The sequence below is a fragment of the Apteryx rowi genome, unplaced genomic scaffold (assembly GCF_003343035.1).
Source record: "Apteryx rowi isolate R43461 unplaced genomic scaffold, aptRow1 scaffold_180, whole genome shotgun sequence".
Classification (NCBI taxonomy): Eukaryota; Metazoa; Chordata; class Aves; order Apterygiformes; family Apterygidae; genus Apteryx; species Apteryx rowi.
The window spans coordinates 1,056,695-1,080,838 of NW_020448086.1; the positions used below are offsets into that span (position 1 = coordinate 1,056,695).

At 35.8% G+C, this 24,144-nt stretch overlaps 1 protein-coding gene across 3 annotated transcripts in view; it reads left to right on the forward strand.

Moving 5' to 3' along the window:
- TLK1 (tousled like kinase 1) overlaps nt 1–24,144 on the forward strand; it is a 64,525-nt gene that overhangs the window by 23,150 nt on the left and 17,231 nt on the right. For 2 of the 3 annotated variants that reach the window (XM_026061401.1, XM_026061403.1), the window contains exons 4-12: nt 3,876–3,951; nt 6,553–6,599; nt 7,084–7,170; nt 8,310–8,399; nt 9,238–9,330; nt 10,719–10,829; nt 12,640–12,776; nt 14,049–14,237; nt 22,021–22,087. In XM_026061401.1, coding sequence (XP_025917186.1) covers nt 3,876–3,951; nt 6,553–6,599; nt 7,084–7,170; nt 8,310–8,399; nt 9,238–9,330; nt 10,719–10,829; nt 12,640–12,776; nt 14,049–14,237; nt 22,021–22,087 — 897 coding nt within the window. The remainder of the gene's footprint in view (nt 1–3,875; nt 3,952–6,552; nt 6,600–7,083; nt 7,171–8,309; nt 8,400–9,237; nt 9,331–10,718; nt 10,830–12,639; nt 12,777–14,048; nt 14,238–22,020; nt 22,088–24,144) is intronic. The other variant, XM_026061402.1, reaches the window with a different exon arrangement.

Below are 24,144 nucleotides of genomic sequence, written 5' to 3' on the forward strand. Positions count from 1 at the left end.
ATAATAGAGAATTCCTCGTGTGGAAGGTAGGGTAGAAATACAAAGACTTATTCATATGGGAAGCAGTGCTATCATTTGATGTTGAGAAAGAACTGCTCTATTACAATAGATTTTGGGAGAAGAAAGTAGTAGAAATGCAAATCTCAGTCATATTGAAATGAATTTCTGTAGCGAGAATGTCAGGTTCTCATCAAATTGTGATGGTGCATTCATGTAATCATCCCATGCTTTAATCAGTAAGTGAACATTAAAAAAAAAAAAAAAGTCTGACACTTATTTTTCAAAACAAGGCAGGCGTCCCCTGTGCGCACACCTTCTTGTTTTCCTGGTGTGTAATTTTTCATCTCTTCTATTTTTTGCATGCGGGACTGAAGAAGATACAGCTGTTAGAATTGTAGTGTTTTTTTGTGTCTAATGGATGCATCGAGAGGGCCATCTTATTTGAATAGTAGTTTTAACTGAGCTGCTTCACAAGGTAAACTTTGATCTGCAAAATAGCTTGAAACCAGGTTTTATTGTGGATTCAGTTCAGCGTCATGAATGATAAACTCATTTATTGGATGTTTGATCTTAATATCCAGACCTGTATTTCAATTTATACATTGTTTTTATTTTATTAAATGCTTTGTAGCTGTGGTACGTAGCTCTTGATTTGAGTATTTATTGGCTATTTGTAGTTAAGATAAATCCTAAATTGAGTACCTCAAATTGTGAACAAGTTGTTTCTGGTAGTCTTGCAATGTTTTGGCCTTCTCAACTATTCCCCTTTAATCCTCCTTGTTTTGATTACAAATATATTCTTTTAATTATAGCTACTATTTTCTATTCTCCATAGATGAAGAATTATTTAAAGCAGGGAAGCCTAGAGGGTGGCGCAATTGGTCCCGTTTGATTAGTTATTTAAACATTCTGCTCTGCTTGCTTGTAGCTGTTGAGTCGCTGCAGTTCCCAATAATACAGAACCCTCGTTATAAATGTAATTTCAAAAGTAACTGAAGGCTTAATCTAATTGGAGTTTATCATGTGTTGCTGAGGGAAGCAGTGCTGATGTATTTCAGTTTGCAGTAGCTGTAAAGCGTTTTTGTGAGGAGGGCAGGATTTAGAAGAAAATATTTACGGAAAACTATCAATGCATTAATTATGCATATGAAAAATATTGACAATTGAAAAAACTCATAACCATTAAGCATACTGGAGAGTCAAGTGTTGAGAGACAAGAAAATAAAAATTGTGATTTTATTACACACAAGTTCTCTCCTGCAAAAATAACCTGCCAAATGATGCTATTACCAGTACTATAATAATGTGAATAAATATTTAACTATACATAATATGTATAGAAATACTGATCTAAATATTTTTGAAAGGAGGTGAATTAGTTGAGAGTTGGCATTTACAAATGTTTGTCTTATAAAAGGGAATGTTAAAAGCCAAGATTAAAAACTGTAAATATGAAGAGAAGGCCTAGGGGAACCGCATGAAGTGTATGGGGTAAAGCAGAATCCAGACCATGATGTGAAAGGCTCTGCTAACATGCCAGGCGGTGGGTGACTCTAAAATAGCTTTAAAGGTTAAGTTTGGGTAACTTCAAAAACATTCTGTTTTGCTCATAAAGTAGTAGGATTTTAATCTAAATGTTGGCTGTCTGTAAATCTTGTGAAGTGGCTCTCTGGCAGCCGCTTGAATCTTCCTTTAGCAGGGGACAGGGACCGGGTACGTACGTGCCAGCCCCAGCCCCGGCCCTGCCTGGGGCTCCTGGCTCCGTTTGCTAGCAAGGATTTGGGAGAGCATTTGGTAGGGACTGATGTGCACTGTGCATTGCCGCATGAATCCTGCACTTAGAAAAAGTGAAAATGACCTTGTTAGGAGAGCTTAGAAACCTCATTAGTGTGCTAATACTTTTTACATCAGAAGGTTAAACTAACCAGTAGAAGAAATGAGAAGAGCTTAAGGAAATAGGTATTTACAAATTATTTGAGTTTCAGGTTTAAAAATATGAACTTCTTTAAAAGTCTGTTTTTTAAATAGAAAACCAGTCACTCTGTGGTTGGAAACTAATTTTTCTTGGGAAGTTTTAAATGTTTAGATGTTAACTAGTTTGTAAATACAACTTTTTGCTGCCTTGGTATGGTAGGTAAAACTGTGGCTATATTGGAATGATAACTGCAACACTAGAAGCTGGAAAATTAATAAAGAATAAGATGAAAATGCTTGGTTAAAAATTTTCAATTTAGTTTTGTGGAAAGATAGTTTAATATTAGCTGTTTACCCTTACAGTAATTGTAAATGATTAAAATAATATTTGTAAGCTATGTTTTCTGCTTGTAGAATCATATAGCTTCATTTTCAGAATTGTGCAGTGTTCAGTTGGATAATATATAATAGCACTGTAAAAGACAGAGATCTTTGTTTGGAAGAGTTTGTAATCCTATTTAAAATAAAATTTAATATGTATATGTAATTTGTACTCTATTTGCAGCCCGGTACAACAGTTACAATTGTAAAACTTCTAAAGGTGTATTTGTGTAGCTATGGACAGAGTTAAATCATATAAACAGTAAGATATAGATAAGGAAGTAAGACCTATCTTGTCCTTACTTCTTTCTTTTATAGACTGATAACTTTCTACAGAAATCAGGTAACTTTAAGTGGTCCTTTGCCAATATAAATATTTTAGGATTTTTGTTGTAACTTTATATTTGAAGGTATCCATGTGAAGATTTTGGAACTGAAACATCCTTGAAATGTTTTTAGTGGTGGGTTGAAATTTGAATTTTAGTGATGTTTGCTGTGTTCAAAAAGAATAATTTGAACCCAAAGTGACAAAAATGGTGAAAACATAAAATGATGGTGTCATAAAATAATGAAGCATCTTATCACTTATCTCAAATTTACTCCAAGGCATTTGGGACCACTGATTTCATGACTGTAAAATAGACTTGGTTTAATGGCTTCTATGCTTTTTCTGGTTACTGGTATGGGGTTCCCTGGAGGCTGAATACACAACAGTGTCTTTTCCTTGAACCAGAGCAGCTTGTCGAAGTTACTTACAGGGGAGATTCAAATCCTAGGATCAATGGAGAGCAACAGCCCTCTCTTGTTATGTGTTGCATGCTCTTGATTATAGTTTCTAGGCAACTATATAAATTGTTGGTAAAATAAGTTGTTAATTAACAAGTCTACACTTGAGCACTGTTAAGAAAAACTTAACAAGTTTTCTCTGGCTTTTTTGAGATACAAATATAATGAGGGGAAGAAAATTCAAATGGGTAGGTATCAAATTTTGAGCAGTTAGTTTTTTGTTTTTGTTTTTTTTTAATCGGAAGCAGGTTCTAAAAATCTATAGTCTACAGCTTACATTAGTTTAGGGATGACTTCTACAGCTATAAAAATGAGTAACATTGTTGGCTTCCTATTGAAGCACCAGAATTCAGTGTTTATATTGTGGCAATGTGTACAAAATGCCGTCAGGAATCACTTTTTTATTTCACTAAATGTAATATAGAGCTTTAAAATACTCACAGCTATAACCACAAGATCTTGGTGAAATGTAGCAATAATTTAAATAAAATTGTGTTCATAAAATCCAGAATGGATGAAAAGATATAATGGCTTTGCAATTCATATGCAGAATCACCCTTGGAAAAAATATTTAAGAACTATTTTTCACTTTCTTAAGAATCTTTTTTTAGTTTATATGTATCTGCTTGATCAAGGATCATACTGTCTAATTCAGCTAAGATCTAAAATGACATCTCTGCTAAATTGTGAAATCATGTTTTATGAATGAGGAGTTCAGCTTATTTCACAATAATACCACAGTGATATAAATAAATAGAGCTGTTGTTGGATCATGTTCTTTTGTTTTTTTGTAGACTCCAGAGAAGAAACAGTCAGAACCTTCCAGAGGGCGAAAAAGAAAAGCAGACACCCAGAGTGAAAGCAGCCAAGGTAAACTAAAATGTACATAAATTAGATAGTTACTGCATGCATTTAATTAAATGATACAGGCACAAAGTTTTGACTCTTGGCCTTAAAAAAAAAAATCTGTGCTTCTGCTTGGTAAGACAAGTTGTGGTTTTTGGATGATAAGTTAAATATCTTAAGGGACCATCAAGTAAGACCTGAATTTGGCTGGTAATTGCCTATAAGAATTGTGTGCTGCTGCCTGTATAGCTTGCAGTTGTGATAACATTCTGTGTACCTCAAGAATTATAGCAGCTTTTCTCATCCAAAATACCTCTGTGCTCTGTATTTCTTTTCAGCAGGCAAGGGAAAAAGGGGATTACTGATTGTCATGTGTAATTGCTTGCTCTTCATGTACGTTTAAAAATAACTGAATTTTCTTCTTCCTTCTCTATGAACTGTTTTACAGTGTAGAGGACTAGAAGGACAGGGGGAATCAGGATGAGATAGTTAGTTCCAATTCAGCATTTACAAAACGTAATTTTTGTTGTTCCTCTCTTTAATCTTCTTTGGGAGAAATGGTGGAAATTAAATCTCTAGGCAAATATTCATCAAACGAAGGGGGGAAATAGTTTTGATAACATCTGTATTAGCATTTTTGTTTGCAAACTGAGCTAGGAAGTATCACTTCAGATGTATATCTGTAGGCTGCATATCCAGAAAGCTTGATGGTGCAACATGCTATTAGTTGAAGAATTAATTAGTTTGACTAAAATTCATTTCTTTGTAAGAGCTGTTTCACAGAGACCTGGTTAGTTCAAGGAACTTGGAAAAAAAATCTTTTTTCCATTGTTCTAGCAGCCCATCCTTCCTGCTACCAACAGGAATTGAAATCAGAGATGATAGAAATTTTAGGAACATTTTGGCATAGATAACATGTTTCTGATGTCTTATACTTACTGTTTAACTGTCAGCAGCAGTGCAACCAAATATTTTGCACAGCAGTATTTGTACAGAACTGGCATAGGAAACTGCAACCTATTGGAGTAGTACAGTATGGTATAAGCACAGCAAATACAGCTATTACAGTAGAAAAGGGGGAGCAAGAGATTCCGCTCTTGTATACTGCATACCTAGGATTTTGATTTCCATAATATGGAAAGCAATCAATAAATTTTGAGGAAAAGTATTGTTTAGAAGATGGATGTGGTTGGAAAGGAGGATAAAATCAGTATAAATGTATTCATGATTGACTGGGCCCAACTAATTTGATGTATTCCTTTCACACAGAATTATGTAACATGACATAGAATAGATGCTCTAGACCAAAAAGAAATAGATTCTGTCTAATTTCTCCAGATGAAAGAAAAGCATTTGATTAGTGGTGTGTGAGAATTAAGCATGAAGAAGACAGAAATCATTAGTGCAATTATGTGGTGTGTTTTAAAAAAAAAAAAAAAAAGCTGGCTAGAGGGCAGTAGCAGTGGTATGTAAACAAAATGGAAGACTATCTGTTGGAGGAGTTAGTGGTATTATTCCAGGTCTTTGAATTATTTTATCTAAAAATTTCTGTTAAAAGTCTTGACACACAAAGGTTTGACATGTTTCTTCATGGTATTTCTGAGTGTTAAAGTTATGCAGCCATGCCAGTACAGAGAGATATTGGACTAGAAAGAATTCTTGAGGGTTGAAGCAATAGAAAAGCATGAAAGTCTTTGGTCAAAAGTGCAAAGGTCTAACTTTGGACTATGGCTAATGATCTTCTAAGGTGTTCCAAAAATTCCTGCCTATAAAGAACAAAGTTTTGAAGAGTGGTCTATTTTTGAGACGTCTCTGAACAGTTAGTACAACCTGTGGAAAAGACAAATACAGTCTCAAGATTTATCAGCCAATTTACAGCAGAAGAGAAGGCAGCGTTAATGCTGTTGGACAAGCCATTGGGGAGATCTCTGCTGGAGTGCTGCACATGGTTCTGGTCACTCATGTTGAAGAAAGATCTATTCAAACTGGTGCTCCTGAAGTCCTGGTACTGACTGAGAGGAAAGAAAGGCAGTTCTCTCATTCTGCTCTGTTTATCTCCCTGGTTAACCCTGCAYGTTTGCTGGTTAGAAGTCAGGCTGGGAGGAATGGAACTACTGGTCATCCTCCATGCCCACACTGTTATTGGCACTTGGGAAAATCCTTGGGCTGACCGTTTGGGCAAAATAACTCTCCTAGAGCATATAATACAATAGACTTGGTTAATTTGATACTTTGAAAGTGCGTGAATTTTGTGACAGTGCTTGAAAAGGGGAGGGACTTAGCGCTAGATGTTTGATCTGTCAGATGAGAGGCGAGTTTCCTGTTATCTAGAAGATGTATAGACTTGTTGCCAAATCTGTACAAAATCTGTGGGGTTTTGGAATTGAAGTCTGATATAGTTTGATTCCTCAAGGAATGGAATATGCAAACCTCTTTGCTGTGGCTGCAGTGGTGGGGATATGAACCTTAATTATCTACATAGGGAGATCCCATATTAGCACATCAGCGAAAATCAGTTAACAAGTGATAAGACTTTGCTATAATTACCATACAGGTAAAAGTGTAATACATATCTATAAACAATATATTTTTATCAGTTCTAATGTATTAATATATTTGTTTCAGGAAAGAATATTGGGGGACGTGGTCACAAGATTAGTGACTATTTTGAGGTAAATTTTTTGTTGTTTAAAAATTTACTACTATTTCTTTTTAATTTTGAAAGCGATTGTAGAAGGTACTTGTGAACTTACTAGGGGTACCAGACCACAGTGACAGTACAGATTTTCTTTGAACTTAGTAACATGCCGTACTTCAAGTTGCATATGAAAATACTATATATATTATGGTCTAGCAATTTTTTGGGGATGTTATAAAATTTTACTTGTAATGGACAGGTCCTGACAGGGTACTTTTTTTTTAAATAAAAGTTTACAACTGTTAAACCTTAAAGATGTGATCTCTTGGTGCAGCCTGTGCTAAAATATGAAGAACATTTTCTTTCCCCCTTTTCTTTAGATAGCCAACAGCTACAGTAATACAAACAACACATTCTAAATTATAAAATTATGTATAGGTGGGCTGTATCATTCAACAGACGTCTAATGTATTTTGATAAGAAGGTTGACTAATTTGAGGACCATATCTTCTCTTCAGTACCAAGGTGGGAACGGCTCGAGCCCGGTGCGGGGTGTACCTCCTGCAATCCGATCTCCTCAGAATTCACATTCCGCCCCTTCTTCTGTAAGTTGCTGAACTTCATAACTGCTGCCAATACCCGCATACTCGGAAAGCGGCGTGAATTGAAAACCATCTATTTACAGGGGAAGATATTCAAAGGAAGGCATTCTGGGAAGGAATTCATTTTTTTTCCAACAGCAAAACAGGATCAACTTAAATATTAAAACTAAAATTTTCTAGAAGCAATTTTTAACACTGGGACTTTTTTGAAAACATAATTTTTAAGTACGAAAGAAAGCTGAAAGTTAGTGTGAATGCAAAGTGTTGTATAAATATTAAAAGGTTGTAATGACATCTATTCACAAGCGTCACACAAAAAAAGTGGCAGTTTGCTCCTGTTTTTGTTGCTTCTGAGGAAAGTGAAGCTCTAGCTCAGGACATAAAAAGCTAAGATTTTGACAAACCAGAAATTTTTTAGTAATTGATGCCTAACTTGTCTGTGTCCTTTTAAAATTTTCTTCATTAGCCATAATTTATTTTTTTTTCCCCCTTATGTGCACAGTTTCAGTGTTAGGCATTTGCTTGCGTGATCTAAATGGCAAGACAGATTCTGCCAATCCTTTTGAAAAAATTTGTTTCCTCTGCTGGTAAACTTCAGCTTTATTCCATGTGCTTTCAACTTTCTTACTAGCAGTATAGAGAGTAAGAAAGTTTGCTTGAAAACTGTCTCATTCATGCGGACTAGTGGTTTGAGGGAAGTTCCAGTAAAGGGATTTGTGTTCTGATCTGCACTAGCTTCCCCTSTCTGGTTCTCCCATCAGAAAGAAACTCTTCAAAAATAACTCAACTTAGTTTATTTTTGAGTTGTGAAAGTTTAGGATTAGAAAAATAAGTCTGTGTAAGACTGGAGTTGCCTTATGTCAGTCTTGCGTTGTCTTAAATTTTTCAGTCTGTTTCTGAAAAGTGACAGTTTTAGTTTTCTCAGACCGTACTGCATCATTTCTAAAATACAAGTGATATTTAACAGCATAGTGATAGTTCTTGATGCAGTACTCCAAATGGAGCATTTTATTATCTTCTATAATAAAAACATCATCTTTCTCCATGCTATATTATTTTTCTGCTAAGACTTGTAAACAAGGTTATGTTCACAACTGAGTATTACAGTTGTATCTAAAATCCTTTGGTTTCTTGCATTCTAGGTTCGACAGAATAGTCCTTCTCCTACTTCATTAGCTTTCGGGGACCACCCTATCACACAACCAAAGCAGTTATCTTTTAAAATTACTCAGGTAAGCACTTTTGCGTAGAGCTATGCCATATAATTTCAGACTACAAGAAAAACTGATACATATGTTTGTTTGTCTTTCAGCTACTTCTGAACTCTCAAAGGCTTTTGTAAGCTTTGCTTTTTATAGTTTGCCAAAATATTTTCAAGTTCAGCAGTTCATAATTTAAATCCTTCTGATTAGTTTTGTATTCTGCACTTACTCTGCTTCCACCTCATGAGCAGTTAGCTTACGATGGATGCAGTATGCTTTTGCTCAAGGTTTTAGCTGTCATGTGATGTCAGGAGAGGAGGCTTCTCTTGCAGACAGTATTTGAGGTGACAGCTAGCGTTGTCAGATTACAGTTCAAATATAACCTTGAAGAAAAAAAATTAGATGATAATTAAAATATGATATAGTTAGATCTGTTGTGACCTTTGAAAGCCAAAAGCAGTTGTTGTATCCTCTCTGCCATTTTTAATGTGATCTGTGCTTCTGTCTTTCCCAATTAGTTAGAGCAAGGCTGCTTTACCTGTTGAACAAATGCAGAGGATTTTAAGTAATTGGTTGACATTTACATTCTTGCCCTGCTGTGTATGCTTATTTATGAACAATTAATTCTGAATTAGTGATGAAATTTTTAAACTGTTAGTGGTTCATCCCAACTGTACGCAATCTCTCTGAAGAGAGAAAGCAGTTTTGAATAAGAACCTTCCTATCACTTTCAAAATGCATAAAAATGAGATGTGCCAGTCTTTTTTAATGTTTTAAAATAGTTCATTTCTCTGTGTAACAAAAGTGAGAAAAATAATGCTGCAATTGTTAAAGAACAGGATTAAATATTCTAAAATATTCTTTTTAGACTGATCTCACAATGCTGAAACTAGCTGCACTAGAAAGTAATAAAAATCAAGACTTGGAAAAGAAAGAAGGTCGTATAGATGACTTACTCAGGGTAAGTGTTAAACATGGGATAAAGATATTATTTCAGAACAACAGGCAGTGAATCTGTAGCAAATATTTTTAAAAATTGAATAATCCTTGTTTTAGAAAATTAGTCTGGAGTTATCTACATAAAAAGGTGGAAATATTTTCTAATTCTTGTAATTACTTTTTCTTGAGAAACTGAGAATCTGCGAAATTAAATATATAAGGCTTATTTTTCTCTGTTTCTGTACTATGACTTATTAATGATTAAATATGTTTACCTGAGGATACAAAGAAAGTTGATATTGTTTTGTGGGCAGTTGATTAATTCCTGCAGTTCTTATTATAATTGCACATAATAGATTTTTTTGTTTTAATTGTAAATAGCAGTCATCAGTGCAGCAACTGTTGGCGGTTTCAGAATGGAAGTGATTGTGACAGAAATTGTCTTGAGCAGTAAACAACTACCTTTAATAAGAAACCTATGTTATATGATACGCTAAGATCTGCCGTCAGATAAAGGAGTTTTATGCTTGTGCTCCTAAAAATACGATTAGAGACATGCTACATAGAAATATGAAAAATTTAAGCCACACACTAATGAAATAAACACTAAACTAAACAAACTTTGTGACTTGGAATAGTGTTTTTATGTGGACAAGTGCATATTCACCCATGCAACCGTTCTGTATAAAACTGTATGTATAGACTTCTTGGATGTCTGTTTTAGCATATGTTCAACAATATGGAACAGACAAAGCTAATTTTTTTTTCTTCCATTTTGTTTTAGCCAAGGCAATATAGCTCTGTTTTTCTAAGATAGTAAGACAAATATAAATGAAACATAGGGAATTTGTTATTCTTTTTTTACTCAGATAATTGAATTGAATTGTTTTTGTGAATTTTTACTTTCTCTTTATATAAAAAATGATCAATTTTACATGACTTAAGGATCTGGAGCTAAAATTTAACTTTGTTTAATGTTGGAAGACTTGAAGAGTGACTAATACAGTGCTTCTATATTTTAGGCTGAGTGCCTTGTAATGTGAAATGCAGCTCAGTGTAAAGGAAATAATGGTCATGAATGCAGTTTCATTCAGGTTCATTCCTTTTTATTTTAAAAAAGGAATAAAGGCATCCTTTTACAAGTTGTGATCTTACAGTTAGATCTGTGAAATGAGATTTGTTTGCCTATATCTATAGGTATGTGTATGTTTGTGTGTGTGTGTATATATAGGCAAACAAATATATTTATATCTCTATATACATGTTATATATACATATACATGTTCCTTATTTTAGTCACGTGAAAGAAGATACACGTTGAAGTTAGATACCTTTGTTTTCTATGGTAGCTGATAAAAATAGTGATTCAGTAATTCTTTCAGTAAGCTTTTTTTTTTTTGTATTAATAAGGCTAACTGTGATCTTAGAAGACAAATAGATGAACAACAAAAGCTACTTGAAAAATATAAAGAAAGGTTAAACAAATGTATTTCAATGAGCAAAAAGCTTCTGATTGAAAAGGTAAGTTTACTGTTTTTAAAGTGCTTGTGGCTAAAAACTGTGAGAACACACTATAAAACTCCATTATGATTCTGCTGCTTTCAGTTTTTCATAACTTTTTCAAATTTGTCTTTGAGCCTGAAATTTCCTATGTGTGATCTCTATCTGGAAGTAAGGTGGGATTTTTTGTTTGTTTGTCTTTTTGTTTTATTTTGTTTTTTAAGCTTGAGTAGGCAAAGCAAAATGTTGGGCTTTATTCAGATTGTGGAAAATGTGCCTTTTTAAATGTAAAGGTTTTCTTTTTCTTCTTTTTTTTTTTTTTTTTCCCCATGATAGGTAATTCAGATATAGCAGAGCATAAAAGATGGGAATTTAGAGTGCGCCTAATCTTCTGGACAAACTTTAAAAATAAGATTACAAGTAGATGAAAAAACTCAATCCATCATGAGAAGGAGACAGAAAAAATCTCTTTGTGAGACACCTAAGTGACTGGGGATAATTTTTGATGTAAAATGAAAAAATGATATGTTAGCTCAGAATTAAAGGAGATAAGGGCAGGAATTGGGCCACTTGCTTTCATATTCCTTTAAAAGAGATGTCAATTTGAAATTTAATGCCAATTATATTTAAACTAGCAGCACTTCTCCTTAAAAGGTAAGGACACCTTGTTTCTCTCACCTCCTCTTCTTTCAAATAATTTTATTAAAAAAATAAAAAAAGAAAAGTGAATAGAAAATCAGTTTATTACAAATTACACTACAAAAAAGTATAAGGTGGACAACCAAATTGGTTTCCTAATACTAGCTGCTATATGCTGCTGTCAAATACAGGCTCTTGAACTGATTTGTAAGAGGATTAGGGAGAGTTTCCTCACTAGCGTGTCATGAATAAGTTAAGTACATTCCTCTGTAAGTTCCACCATGATGGGAATACTGAGGAAAGATGCATCCGGTCTGTTCAGCATGATGCTAGGTAGACAGCTTTTGGCTGCATGATATCCCACAGGCGGTTTTTCCTTCAGAGGCCATGTAGGTCTCTTGTTCAGTCTAGAAGTCTGACTGCACAAAGATCCCTAATTCCATCAGCTTCTCCCTCACTTTTTGTGGTTGCAGTCATAAGCATTTCTTAAGAAGAAAACATTTGAGAAGTTTCTGTCCATCAGCAGTGTTCGCAGTACTCTATCTTTTTGTGCAGAAGCATACTAGGTGGGGTCAGTCATTTATCACGTCCCAGGGATACTTGTGGTAGTAGTGGACAGTTCTGAGACAAGCAGCTGCTTATATTACTTACTGCAAGTGAATATCTGATTTCATTTATGTCTACCTGGTGCAGTGCCTTCCCTTGTAGAGATTCCTGAACCCAGTCAGTTTGGTAGAAGTAGTAATTTAGTTTTCGGCAAGTGAATTTCCAGGCTAAGTAGACTAGATACACTCCTTTTAGTAGCTAAGCAGGCTTATTTAGAACTGCATGCCTCATGTATAATAGACATGTATAGACATATCCTAATTATATGTTTGTGTGATGTTGATGCCCTATCAGATTTGCTGTGTTTACAAATAAAATGTTTTTGTTAACTATGACAACCAGTTAACATTATATATGGGATCTGAGTCAATCTTAGATATTCTGGTGCATGAATCATCATCATCATCAGTATCAATTCTGACAACTGCAGATGTTTGAGTTCTGCAGAAATTAGAATAAAAGGTATTTTCATCAACTCTCCTTTTACCCTTCCCATAGAAAGTTGTTGGACGAAGAAGCCCAAGTACTTTACTGACTTTTTGAACACTTTAGTATTACTAAGTATGAATATTTCTGGTTTTCTTAGAGCACACAAGAAAAGCTGGCAAGCAGAGAGAAGAGCATGCAAGACAGATTACGCCTGGGGCATTTTACAACAGTTCGTCATGGTGCTTCATTTACTGAACAGTGGACAGATGGCTTCGCATTTCAAAATCTTGTGAAGTTAGTCAATGTTATGTTCTTAAAGTTCTCAGTAATTGTTAGTTCCCTCTAGTGGATTTTTTTATTATTATTACTAAGAGATTTTAGGATTGGAGCTGCTTTTCATACGTTGTATTTTGCTTTGCTTTTTGAAGTCTGAGAATACAGTACAGAACTCCCTTAATCAACTGACAGAATCCTAAGGCTGGGTGTCTTTGCAAGATGATTAGGCTTCACTTGATTTTAACTATCCTTAGAAAAAGTGTGAATGTACTAAATGAACAGCACATAATTATTCAGCTCAGCTGGTAGAAAGAGCAATAAAACTAGATCAGTGATTTTTTTCAAATAGCTAACCATGCATCAGGGCAAATGAGGTCTATGGAGTTCTTGTTGGTCACATAGGTGCTCCCTGTGCATCCTTCGTTGTAGCAGCTTCTACAGACACGCAGCCCTTCATCGCGTTGAAGGAGGAGTGCGAAGGAGGGACAAACCCTTGGCTAGGGTCTAGTGCAAGTGGATGGGGGAAAGCAGCCAGCAGGAAAAGAGCTGCTTCAACAGGTACCTTAGCAGAGATGGGGCCTGGGAGACAGTCAGTGATGGTGGTAAAAGTAATTATGCAGTGGTTTGAGAGATGTTCTTTGGTTTAAAAAAAAAAAAAAATCTGATTCAGTCTTTGGGTATACATATGCATGTAATTCACCAGCATTTTAGTTTTCTGGAGGGGAATATATACTCTTAGCATTATGTGATTGCCTGGACCGTTTGTTTTTGAAGACAGTCTTAAAAAAATAGGTCCACATTACAGGTTTGAGAATCCCTTGCATAATTAATACCTCATGATTTTGTTTTTCATGACCATTCCTGTATATGTGGTTTGCAGAGAAGCTGTAACTGTTTGCCATACAACCAACCTGATGGTTTATTTAGGAGCGGTCAGCTCGAATTCAGTATTTGGCTTATAAACAATCAGGTATTCCCTGTTGACTCTGTTGCTTTTCTTTTGATGATGTAAACCAGGGTATCCGCCAGCTCAGACATGCATTTTTTCCACTGTAGAAACACTGTGCAACACTTTCAAAAAAACACATGTGAAAAGTAAATTGTGCCAAAACTTTGTGAAATTTTTTCCACCTCATGAAGAATATTGCTGTTCTTTTTCCTAGGAAACATTTTCACATGAACAGGAAGTTTTTTTAAAAAAATTAAATTTAATGCTTTATCAGTTTGAAAAATAGTCCTTTTAAAAATACAAAATGGTGAAATTTTAATAAAGCTTTTTTGGATTTACAGGCAGCAAGAATGGGTGAATCAACAAAGGGAAGACATTGAAAGGCAAAGAAAGCTCTTGGCCAAGCGAAAGCCTCCAACTACAAATAATTCTCAGGCACCATCTGCCAATTCTGAACCCAAGCAGAGGAAAAATAAAGCTGTGAATGGGGCAGAAAATGATCCCTTTGTTAGACCCAATTTACCACAGCTGTAAGTTTAACATTTCAATCAGTCTTTTACATAAATTCTCAGATATTGTCTGTGTGAGTTCTATTCAAATAACAGCATAAAAAGACACTCAGTATATTCAACAACTATCTTCTCACTGAGGACTTGCTGATGTTAGGGAAATTTGCACCACTGCCTATGAAGATGCCGTACAATTGCCCAATTTATTTTTGGTAAAGTTACCAGAGAAAGGCTGGTTCTGTGTTTATGCAGTGTTTCTTCTATTCTCCTAATCTAGGGAAGTCTTTATTTTAGTTTCTTACTCTTGTAATGTCACTGATATCTGTTGAACTATTCTTGACCTATATTGGTTTAGGAACCTTTTCTTTAGATAGAAATCACTTCATTTTTCATATAACAATCTTTATCTGATATGAAAAATGTTTTTCAGCCTTTAGAATTTGAAGACATTTATCTAAAAACACAGGGAAAATATCTTTTTTTCTTTCTAAATACAGATCCTGAGAGCAACTGTCAGGAGTTGCTGATCCCATTTTGCATATTGAGAATGTAGAAATCTTCTGTCATATAAGCATAATAATTGAGAGCCATCAAAGAGTTTTCCATTTTCCATGTGACATTTTTTCTTGCAGACAGAAATGGTGCCATTCAGGGCACAGACAGATGTGTTCTTGATAGTTGAATTTGAGTATTATAAGAAATTGCTACTCCCAGTTACTGCCCTTGATGCTAAGAGGCTGCAGCTGATGGTGTATCTGTGCCTAGTCAGTTTAAATAAAAAGTAAACAGGTAGGTTTAAAAAGACTAACAAATTTGTTCTGTTTGCAGAAGTAGGCTAAGTATGTCCCGCATGGTCAACTATCACTTTTCCTATGTAGTAATTTATACCTGGTTATGTGTGGGAGTCACTTTATAAATGACTCTGGTTTGATCTACAAAATATATCTATTTGTACCATTAGTTTGAAGACAGCTGCATACGTTTTGCGTAAAGCATCATTATTCAGGTTCACACTGTGAATTTGTTTGACTGGGACAGAAATAGGAAAATATAGTACTAAGACTGGCATTGTAAGCAAGTCTTGAATAGTGTTACAGGTATGCTTTGGTAGAGAGCTGAAGAGTCATCACCCTGATTCTTTAGTAACACTTAGTGCCTATGTTTCATCCTCTTAAAACATAATTAATACTTCTGAATAGCAGGGTAAATCACTTTTCTTACGCAATCTGTGCTGCTTATGTGAGTTTGTCTATTCCATAGTAACAAAGAGGGATTTTTTTTTTTTTTTTTTTAGTTGATACTAAGATTCAAAATTATTAGCATGGAGATCCAGGCAATATTTGCATAATGCTTGAGTTAACATGGCTCTAGCCAATTCTTAGTTTGAAAATAATCAGAAAAAAATCTTCACCTTGAACATTTAACCTATCAATGAGATACTAGTATTTTTATGGTTACACTGAGTTGGTGTTATTGCTCCAGATTGTACATGGGGCATGTTTTCTGGTTTAGAGATTACCATTAAGCTTCCACATTAATAGTGAGAGTTTATATAGTGTTGCTTTTCAGGCACTGAGTTTATTTTTAAGATCTCTTTGAAGTATGCAAACCAGAATGGTTCTTTTTGAGAATGTGTTCCCTAGGTGATGGTTGGTGATGTTTTTTTTCCATGATTTGACAATCCATAACTTTATTCACTGTGAAATAGAAATAAACATAAATATTGAAGTGATGGTTGTAGGAAGTTTAGAATTCTCCTTTCTTTTATTTGTCCAGAGGAACTCTCTGTATTGCTTTTACTACTCATCATCAGCATGCAAATTGTTTTAAAAAAAATAATTTTGAAAACCCAACTATTATTCCTATTTAATATTATTTATTAGTATACCTGACTGGTGCATTTGGCCATGTCTCTATTTATGTTAAATTTCCATAATCTTATTGCTGTTTTAGGAGATGATAAAGCATAATTTGGAAAACAATGCAGAAGATATGATCTAATTAGTATGCAGGACAAGGTGAATTCCTGATAGAGTTTTTAAGTTTCTGGTGTTAGGCAGTTTCATATAATTTTCAAATGACTAAAAAAAAAAATCAAATTCACATTTAAATTGACTTAACCAGTTACATGTTAAATGGCACATGAAAATGCTTACTGGTTACATAATTGCCAGAGAGCAATCATAATTGCATTTTTTGCATTTAATACTAGCATATACATAAACTGTTACCGAATCAAAACTGGTTTGCCTTCGAGTATCCTAACTTGATTCTAATATAACCTGGATACAAGATTGCTTGCATATACTATAAGCTTATAATTTTTGTTTCAGACCTTTGGGAAGGTCTGTTATGTGTCCTGGGATCACAAAATATTTAAGCCACATTATGCCCTTGTGCCTTTAATTGAAAAGGTTTTAAAAAATACTGTATTTATGATTTATTATAATTTTGTGTGATGTATTTATTGTCTCCTCTCTTCTTCCCAGTACAGAACTAAATATATGTGTTTTGGGTACCTTGTTAAAACAACTGTTGTGCTTTTCCATTTAAGAGTTCATTTGTCATCTATTGTATGTGATTTTCTGCTGTTACACTGGACTTCTCACTGTTTTTCTGTTACTTTGAAAGTAGCAATCTTAATCAGTGTAGGCAAATAGAAGAGGTCCTGTTTATGTGTGGCTGGAGGGGAATGCAGAGCTGCTGAGATTAATGAGCTAAACCAGTAGTAAATCAGTGCAGCGTACATGTAAGTGATTGGGGCAGCCTTTCTTAAAATAAACCAAAAAAGAAAAAACTTGCTAACAGTTGTTAGCAACAAGTATCTCTACCGCTGCATTGTTTGGTTTTAGAAAATGGCTTTAACTGCATGTATTGATGAGACAAAATAATCTGTAGCTTTGTAACAAGCAGTATCATGGAAGCCAGTTCTGAAAATAGCGTTTAACTGTTTTGAAACCAACTGAAGGTGTTGCCTGAGGTATTCTTGATGCGTGTTGTTCTAATGTAGTTGAATATACTATGTCCTCTGATATGAATTTAAAAGCAAAATTTTTTTCACTAAAGTTAGCAGCACAAAAGTGACCATCAGTTAATGTTCTGTGAGTGAACAGTGGTGCTGGTGTTTAAATAACATGTATTAGATGAGTCTAAACACTGTCCTGGCATGGACAATTGCAAGAGATCACTTTTTTACTGAACAAAGTCATTTTATTAGTCTTGCTTGAAATGAATAAATTGAAATGCATTTAAAGAAAAAACGTTTACTTGAAACAGACGTGGACTTCTTAGCCGTGGAAAAATATTTCAAAAATCTGTTCCAGGCTCTTTGGTGACTTGAGAGATGGTATGTGCAATGCTGGGCTCCACTTTTTTGAAGCAGCTCTTATTTCATTAGACAATAATAATTTCTAGAAACAGTATTTTATTTAGTTTAGGTAGTGTAGCCCTTCCTCTCCAGCTTCAGCTATTTTGGTTGTAATAAATTCCCAATCATTTCTTCTTCTGCTTTCCCAGTTGCTCCATGAGACTCTGCATGCATCCTTGTGCCTGAATATAATTTGAAATAGGAGGGTAGAGAGAGCTTGCAGAGTTTGCTAATGTAGCAGAACAAATGCATCGTTTGTAGGGAGCATTCCGTTCTGTATGGAACAAATAAAAATATTTTGAGAAACTTTTTCAGACTTAAGTGCCAACAATGTGTCTGGGCTTTACGGGACGAGTAAAGACAGCTCCTTTCCCGAGGCATTCTCTTTCTAAGGCAAACTGGGAAACAATGGCAGTGAGACATGGCGAAAGATCTCATGGAAAACTTGAATCAGCCCATTCGAGGCTGGTCAGCGTTTGCCCCTCTTTGCAGAAATTCTAGGAACTTGAATGAGAATAAATTTGGACCAGGGAAGGAGCGCTTCAAAAATCATGACCAACAAACTTGTTTAATTTCTGTGAGATATGGCCACGTGAAGTATTGCATGCGCGTATTGCTGTCTTTGGGCATGGTGGCATTCTGTTGTGCATATATAGGCATGATTTTTCCATTGGGAAAAGGTGGGAGTAAAGATTGTTGTAAATATAGCAGGCCTAAGGTCATGACAACTGAGAAATGCATTGCCGTTATGTTTTGGTGTGGGTTTTTGTCTGCTCTGTACCCCCTAGTAAGTATGCTTTGATTACAAAAAAAGGTTTTGTCTGAACTTGAGTGAGAAGTGAAAAGAAGGTCAGTTAGGTCGACCCATGCATACTGTGTCAAAACCTTTGAAATTTCGTTCTGAAAACACTATTAAAATACTGGTGGGCTCATTTTGCTAGTAAAAGAAATGTTTAAGTCAGGGATACCCAGCCTTCCTGGCTGGGCAGAGTGTCTAGAGGCTCCCAGCGATGAGTGAAGGTGGCATGCCATGGCCCTGCACTTCACAGAGGAATTACGCTGCCTGCGCAGAGCGTGCCCAAAGCTTTCTTTGTAATTTCTGGAATTTATTGCATGTGTACGGTAGTTCATTTGGCTGCAGAGAGTTAAACGCAGTATTTATTGCACCGTAATTATGAGTGGCCAAGACAATGGTCAGGATCAGACGATCTCTATCAGCGGAACACATGCAACCTGCTCCCAGGTACCCTCTTGCCCAAACGCTCCTTGGATTAGCCTCAAGCCTGACTATCTGGCTTAAATTCGTTTAGTGGGTGGTGGCAGCCCGTTGGGGGCTGACATCCCTCCTGTGGCCTCCTCAGCCTTTCTGCCTCCTCACGTGAGGAGGCCCAGGTTTCTCAGGTGATGGAGGAGCGACTCCCTCCACCAGAAACAGGGTGCCTTACAGGTGACTGCCGCTCAGAGGCGAGGCCCGCAGCGGGCTACCTGGGCAGGCCGCGGAGGGGCGGGCGTGCGGGCAGCGATGCGCCCCTGGGAAGCGGGCGGCGGATCGGTGTTTTCAGGCCATGCAGTGCAGGGGGCTGGTGGCCTATAGCCCCAACACTGCCAACAAGCACGCTGTCATCCTTTCACTGTACTGTTACTCGTTGTATGCTATTTTAACAGCATAAATGTAAATTGCAGTGTATTTATAGAGGGAAAGTAATAAACCCCTGCTTTTTAAGGAAGTAAATGTTTCCAAATAGGAGGGAGTAAAGCTTTGTTTTTCATAAGTAAATTAAGAAAATTGAAGTAGCTGTGTCTGTGTACAGGTCAGTGCTTTGTGTGCCTGCCCTCACATTGGGATGGTCAGCAACGAGAGTGTCAAGCTGCTGTGGATCATGGTGTGCCTCTATTAGAGTTAGATTTGTAAGGAAAGGGAATAAAGGAAAACAGTCATTTATTGGGATATAGCATGGAAACATGGAAAGAGTGACTTCGAATCTTAATGTTTTCAATGTAATGTTTAACTGGTCTCATGCTCTGTGCTCATCAGGACTGTTTAGGAGCTTTTTGGAAGGCAGTGCTTGTCAGAGTCGTCTAGGCGCTTTGTCGTGATTCTGTGCACAGATAGTTGAGATTATTTAAAAAAAAACAGGTTTCCTGTATTATGTTAGTTTTCCGGGAGACGTATGGTTTTAGGGCTCTCAATGTTCAGTGAAAATTCTGGAAGGTCTCATGTTACAAATTTTGTATTTTCAGTGCATTTTACTTGTGGTTCCTCTTTGCTAAGCCCTCTAGAGGTTCTTCTCCCTGGCAGGCTGAGAAAGGCCAAGTTTACTATCTGTGTTTCTGGAAATAGATGCACAAACCTATAATTTATACTGCAAACAAGAATTTGGGAAAAATAATATTCAACCTCACCCACTTTGGCATGGCTTCTTTACCTTTTTAATTGAGGATTTAATCCGTATTAGAGTAGTTTGCTCTTTGAGTAGAATTATTGAAAAAATGTCAGGGATGCTGCTATAAATGGTCTGGGTACTCTGTGATTGGTCTGGCAGATGCATTAGAGCAAGACACCCCATTTCACATTTGCTTTAACTTTTCTTTTAAGATGTAGCATAAATTGTTGATACCCAGAGGAGGTTCTCTCAGGAGAACGATGCAAATGTTCAGTCCCAAGATCTGATACTAAGGACCGAACCTTTTTGCCTCTCTTGAAGTTTTTTATGCCTGTTGCCTTTAGAATAATTGTGGATTTTGTGACTGGAATACAGGACTGCTTTTCATTCCAGTACGGAAAAAGATGCAAGGCAATTTTGCATGATGCTCCTTAAAAGAAAGGACTTCTTCCTTCTCAAATTCCAACAAGGATGTGGTCATGGATGGGTTTTTTACCTGATTTTGAGTGTTTTCCATATGTGATAGACCAGAAAGTTGATGAAATAACAACTGGCTTGTGAAGCTGTAACAGGTTCTTGAAAATTTAGATGCTGTGGTTGAAAAAGAATCCAGCAATGTCATTAATATTCATGGAAAGTATCTGGTTGACTCAATCTTCTGGCCAACTCAGAGAAAAGGCAGCGAAAATCCACTATTTCTGCAATCAGGAATAGGAAAGGAAAGCTTCAGAAGCACCAAGTTTTATCCTGAAAAGATGCACTCTTTTATTAGCAACTTTTGAGAGCTGATTAACTCACACAGGGTTTAGAATTCTGAAAACTAAGACATTGTTTATCCAAATTTAAAAGAGAGGTTAGAAGTCTTGCAGATGATTCAATTTCTGCAAATTTTATGAAAGTTGGCATCTGGTGTGAGGGACGTCTGAACTGGTGTCCCTCATCTTTGGGGAAACTACTGATGGTTCTCAAGACACTCTAGCTCCTTAGACTGCAGTAAAGGGTGTGAATTGCCTTCGAAGCACTTTGTATGACTTACCTTCCCAGGACAGTTGATAATTGAAGCCAGTAAAATATGAACTTTGTAAAAGCATACTATGCTATTAGTTTTAGCTTTGCATCATGCAAGAAATAATAGATCTAGGTAAAACAGTATGTGTGTGCCATCCAGCCTTAGTTTTTTCACCATTTTAGTGTGTTTTTTTTAGGGATTTGTGTGAGTGCTTTCAAGAAGATCGTAACTCTTTCTTCTTTCTCATCCCCCTAACCCCTCAACATGTATATGGCTTCTCTGGAACATGAAGTCTGGTGTCTTTTCTTTGGTGGTTTGTAAGAGGTTCACTTCTGTGTTTTCTGTTTGTTTGTCAAATGCTTATTGTCCCCAGTCAGTTTGTGCATTTCTTAGTTAGTAGTTCATATAAACAGTATGGATCCTTGGGGTGATAACTGACTTTCTGTCCTGGGAGGTTTCCAGACAGTGAGGGACCATGGAGTTAATTATAACTGGGAGCCTGATTTCGAAGGAAGATAAAAAGAGAAAAAGCAAAATAGTTACGTGTCTATTCAAAACTGAATTTATGGTTTCATGCAAAACATAGTGTGTTAATGAACTCAAAATGTGTAGGTTTACACTATTTTCTTTAAGTCGCAGATCAAGAATTCGATGTTATTGATCTTGTCCAATTAATCTCTCAGTCTCCATCTCTTGGTGCACTAAATGCTACAGTTGAGAACAAAATAGTGGAGCATCATCAGCTAAAATTCTGGGATGATGAGGTGATTTAGGAGACAACCAGATAATCTAACAAACTGTCGGAGAGAACAGAAACAGTCCAGTGGGAGAGGCAGTTAATATTCCAGAATTCCAGACAGAGGCCTTCTATAAATATGTTTTGATCCTGAAATTAAAAACCAGGATGTTCAGATGGTTTTTGTGGTTGTAAATCATAAATATAAGATGCAGTATTTACAGTAGTATTTAAATATGAATGCTTTTGTTTACCATCATATAAAAGCTATAATTATGTTTGTTTTTGTTTTTGTTTTTTTTTTCCAGTTTGACTCTAGCAGAATATCACGAACAGGAAGAAATATTCAAACTTCGATTAGGACATCTCAAAAAGGTATGTATATGGTCTTTTATTCTAAGGTGCCTTTTTTTTTTTCCTGCCATGCCCCAAACTGTAGAAACTAGTATTATCAAAATAAGGAGCTATCTGTTTAGAGCTATCTGATCACAAAGCATAATAACGGAAGTAGTATACGATTTTGTACCTAATAATGACTTTCTCTTCTTCTGGTGCAACTTGCCATGACCATTGGGAGTACAGGAATGTAGTAGTGAATCCATCCAGTGTAACTCTATACTGATTCATTGAATCCTTGTTACAGTGATGTTGCTCTTAAGTTATTGACTAAAAATTAACTCTGTAGACTTTAAAAACAGTGGTGGTCTCAGTGTTGTGTTGTCGTTAATACTCTCTGCTATATGCGATTATTATACATTATTAGTCATAATGTGTGTTGCCCCACTTCCAAAAGCTGCTCAGATGAGGCCATTGGAACACAAGGAATCGTTCGGCAAAGTGCTCGCTGCTTTCCGTCCTGTGGCCTATTCTCACCTGTGTCCTTCCTATGGACTTGAATTGCCTAGAAAGAAGAAATATTATACTTCTTAATTTGGACAGAAGTTTCACACTCTTACAGCACCAATAGTAAATATGGAAAAGAATAGAATGGCTTTAAGTAATGAGAATTGTTTTGTGTTACGCAAACTAAACAGCGTTTGTTCTTTCCCTCTTCCTGTCTGTCTGTTTCTTGAACTGACGTGTTTCAAGATGACAAATTCTCGTTGTCATTGATGTGTGTCAGCACACATTCTGATTGGGATACTTTGGGTGTTTTGACAGAAGGACATAGGGAACTCTGAACATAACAGAGAGATGATTTCGCACAATTTTTGTACGTATGCAGAAGAAACAATGCAATGGGGTTAATACACTGTGCTGGCAATTCCTTGGTCAGAGTGCAAAAAACTTTGCACTTGTTTATCCTATCTCGCAGAGGATATTAACTTTTTTTTAACAATAGATTGTAAAGCAAAAGTAAAAATTGAATTAATGTCTGAAAACTGAATATCTTCTGAATATTCTTATTGTTCAATTTCTTTGAAGTACTCATAATAGAAAATTTTCTGGTTATATTTCTCATTAAAAAAGGAAATGTCTAAGGGATTGAGGCTAACCTCAGATCTTACCTTTTTATGATTCTTTATGGATTTCTTCCTGCTTGGGTAAATATTTAAGAATGCGTTAGTTTGGGGAATTACAAATACTATGAATTAAAAAAAAATCAATTCATAATTGTCATTCTTCCTTTGCTTTCATTTAGTTTCAACACTTTAACTGCTGTTTCAAACAAAAACTAGAATACACTTGATTTGAAAACACTGTTCTTTATTAATGGAAAAAATAGCTGAAGATAACAGTTATATGGAAGGTAGGAAAAAACAGTATTATCAGCAAAGTATACTAGGGCTGTAAAAGTCCCAAGCACCACCACTGCTGCTCTTGTTTCAGAGCTGAAGAAGTGAAGTCAGCCAAACTTGATATGTGCTTTTCTTACGTTAGCTTTTGACTTTAAAGAAAAGTCCAATTCACAGAACATGGCTTTTTTTGAATGAATACCATGTTTTCATCATCTATAGTATCCATTTCAGTTGTTATCAGTTGCATGTAACTGCATATAGCAAGGGAGAAATATTTTGAATAAAAATTTTCCTAATTTCATGGAATCCTCTAAAATTATTTTTGCTCTCAGATATTTTACTCCACTCTTTGACTTTTGAAAAAATCCAGCAGTGCTTTTTCCTTATGGCCAATCATTCTAATAAATCTTTGTAATAAAATAGTTTGGTAATATCTTAAGTGTTGCATGTTTAAGCAAAGTGTTTGAGGAGTCGCTTGTGAAAAGGGAATGACAGTTGAAGCAAGCAGAAATACCTCAATAAGTGTGAAAGAAAATACCACTAAATTGTAAATCTAAATGAAACTCCCTAGCRATGCTGCATATTTAGTAGGCAGATGTTTTATCCTCTGAGCAGTAGTTCTTGAGATGGTCATCAAAACAGGTCATTGTGTTCTTCCCCTTTAAATGTTGCAAGAGTCTAGTTCTAGCTGGT